The sequence below is a fragment of the Myotis brandtii genome, unplaced genomic scaffold (assembly GCF_000412655.1).
Source record: "Myotis brandtii unplaced genomic scaffold, ASM41265v1 scaffold74, whole genome shotgun sequence".
In the NCBI taxonomy this organism is placed as follows: domain Eukaryota; kingdom Metazoa; phylum Chordata; class Mammalia; order Chiroptera; family Vespertilionidae; genus Myotis; species Myotis brandtii.
Genome location: NW_005370944.1, coordinates 25,531 through 28,004, shown reverse-complemented (window position 1 = coordinate 28,004; position 2,474 = coordinate 25,531). Strand labels below are relative to the sequence as shown.

Genomic DNA, 2,474 nt, shown 5'->3' with positions numbered 1-2,474 from the left:
GCGCGCACATACAGTGCGATTGAAACTTCGTGGCCCATGCGCAGAAGTCGGTATTTTGTGGAAGAGCCACACTCAAGGGGCCAAAGAGCCGCATGTGCCTCGCGAGCCACAGTTTACCGACCACTGCTCTAACCAATTGAGCTACCTGCCCAGGGCCGTGGGTCCTGCCTTCTAGAGCCACCAAACTCTCCTTTCATGAGATCCCTAAGCCTGTGAGCCCTGAGAACACCCCTTAAATGAGATGAGATTGTGCCTAGCCATTAGAATTGAGGAGTAGTAATATTTTCTCTCATTCCATTTCTAAAGGGATAGAACTGAAAAGAACATGGCCCTTGTTGTCACATGAATGAATGTGACTTGAATGCCAGCCTTGGATAAGTTCTAGTCCCAATTCTGTCTCCCAAACTGAAAAGGTATGGATAGCACCACCTACCTTAGGGGTTGTTGGGAAGAGCAAATGGCAGCTTAGCACAGACAGGGCATCAAGGAGTGTTAGCCAAGCCTTGGTAGCTCAATGCCTGCTCCTTGCTCAAACATTCATACAACATTGCCTAGTGCTGCTGTTTCTCTGCTGGGCTGAAAATTCAAACTTGTGTGGAAGGAATGTAGAAAAGAAAACATTGGGTGGTTTGGCTAGAGCATGATTAGTGCAGGATGCATTAACTAGATTCTCTGATTTTCAAAAATTTGAATTGTAACAAATTTTTTGATGTACTATTTCAATTTTTAGTAAATAAATATGTATATATATAGGGCATCTTATTTGACCCATCTCTCCCTTGGTTACTTCACTTGAAAAGTAGAGAATATAGTAATTGGATTCCCTGCTTCATAGGAGTATTGGGTTAAATGGTTAAGATATGTAATGTGCTTAAAACCATGCCTGGCATGTAGTAAAGCATTTGCTATTGCCATCCCCAGTGCCTCGTTCCCTTCATTGTATCTTCAACACGTGCTGCCTCACACCTGGGGAAATGGAGGAGACATACGTAAAAGTCATCACACTGGTCCTGGCATTCTATTATTCTCCTTGTAAAACCAGGTGTCTCCCTTCTCTAATTTCCAACTCTCTCCCACTCCTAAGAACATCTAAGTTTTAGGAACCTCCTGGGCCACTTCTAACTGCTAGATCAGCAGTTCTCAACCTGTGGGTCGCGACGACCCTTTCACAGGGGTCGCCTAAGACCATCGGAAAACATATATAATTACATATTGTTTTTGTGATTAATCACTATGCTTTAATTATGTTCAATTTGTAACAATGAAAATACATCCTGCATACCAGATATTTACATTACGATTCATAACAGTAGCAAAATTACAGTTATGAAGTAGCAACGAAAATAATTTTATGGTTGGGGGTCACCACAACATGAGGAACTGTATTAAAGGGTCGCGGCATTAGGAAGGTTGAGAACCACTGTGCTAAATGGTCAAGCTACAGGGTGATAATTTCCTTAGGCAAACACTTCAGCCCTCTAATATGGTGTTTCCTAGGGCTGGAATATCAACAGGAAGTCCTGGGGGGGGAGAGCTCTGCTTAAACACTCCTTCCCAGGAAGGGTTTGGTAAACTCACAAATTTGCCCAGCCCTGTACAAAACCCTGCTTCACATGTCCTCCCTGTTGCAGGACTCAGACAGGCAGCTACTGATCCTTGACCCTGCTCCTTTTCTCTGGGTTCTTGAGCAAAGAAGAACTACAGATATGACTCTGTGAGAAAACCAGACAGGCAAAATTTTGCACTTACAAAGCAGTTGAATTATTTATTGGCATTAAAAAAGCATTCCTTTAAACACTAAACTCTCACCCCATTTTATGAAAACTTAAAACCAAATTCTCCATGGTCGTACACAAGTTAATCACCAGGAGCAAGAATTCGAGTTAAATTAACTGTCCTGCTATGAGATAATAAGGGGAAAGCGGGGGTGGGCGCAAAGTTCTTGCTTTCACACTACAATATTAAAAGTACAAGAATCTAACAATTCCTAGCGCAGCACAAAACCGCTTCCCACTGTTTCAAGGCAGCCATTTATCAATAGTCCAAGGGCTAAGAAAATTTTCAGAAAACAGGGGTGTACCCTTTGGTTGTAAGCATGGCCAGCAGCTAAGGAGCCAAGTTCTTAAGGAACGACGATTGGTTGACACATTCTTGGGAAAGCGCATTCACAGAATCTCCAGCATCCGGTCTCAGCTTCCCCATCTATAAAATGCAGCACTGGTGACAGGGTGGGGAGGAAAGACAGCTAGGCTTCCAGATCGAAGTCATCGCGCTCCTCATTGTACTCCAGGACGTGTCGTTTGATCTTGGACGAGTCAACCCAGGTGACGAAGTCCTCCATGCTGCGTGTGACAAGGAAGGCGGGGTCGGTGACCACGTCGGGGCCCATGCGCACGTGGCCCTGCTCCAGGAAGGCCACGGCGGCCTGGAGGTGCTGTGCCATGCGCAGTTTAAGGAGCACGGTGGGCAGGCGG

General features: G+C 44.9%; 1 protein-coding gene across 1 annotated transcript in view; it reads right to left on the bottom strand.

Moving 5' to 3' along the window:
* Positions 1-1,737: 1,737 nt before the first annotated feature.
* IMP3 (IMP3, U3 small nucleolar ribonucleoprotein) overlaps positions 1,738-2,474 on the bottom strand; it is a 1,210-nt gene continuing 473 nt past the window's right edge. The window contains 1 exon segment of the mRNA XM_005882827.2: positions 1,738-2,473. Coding sequence (XP_005882889.1) covers positions 2,246-2,473 — 228 coding nt within the window. The 3' untranslated portion in view covers positions 1,738-2,245.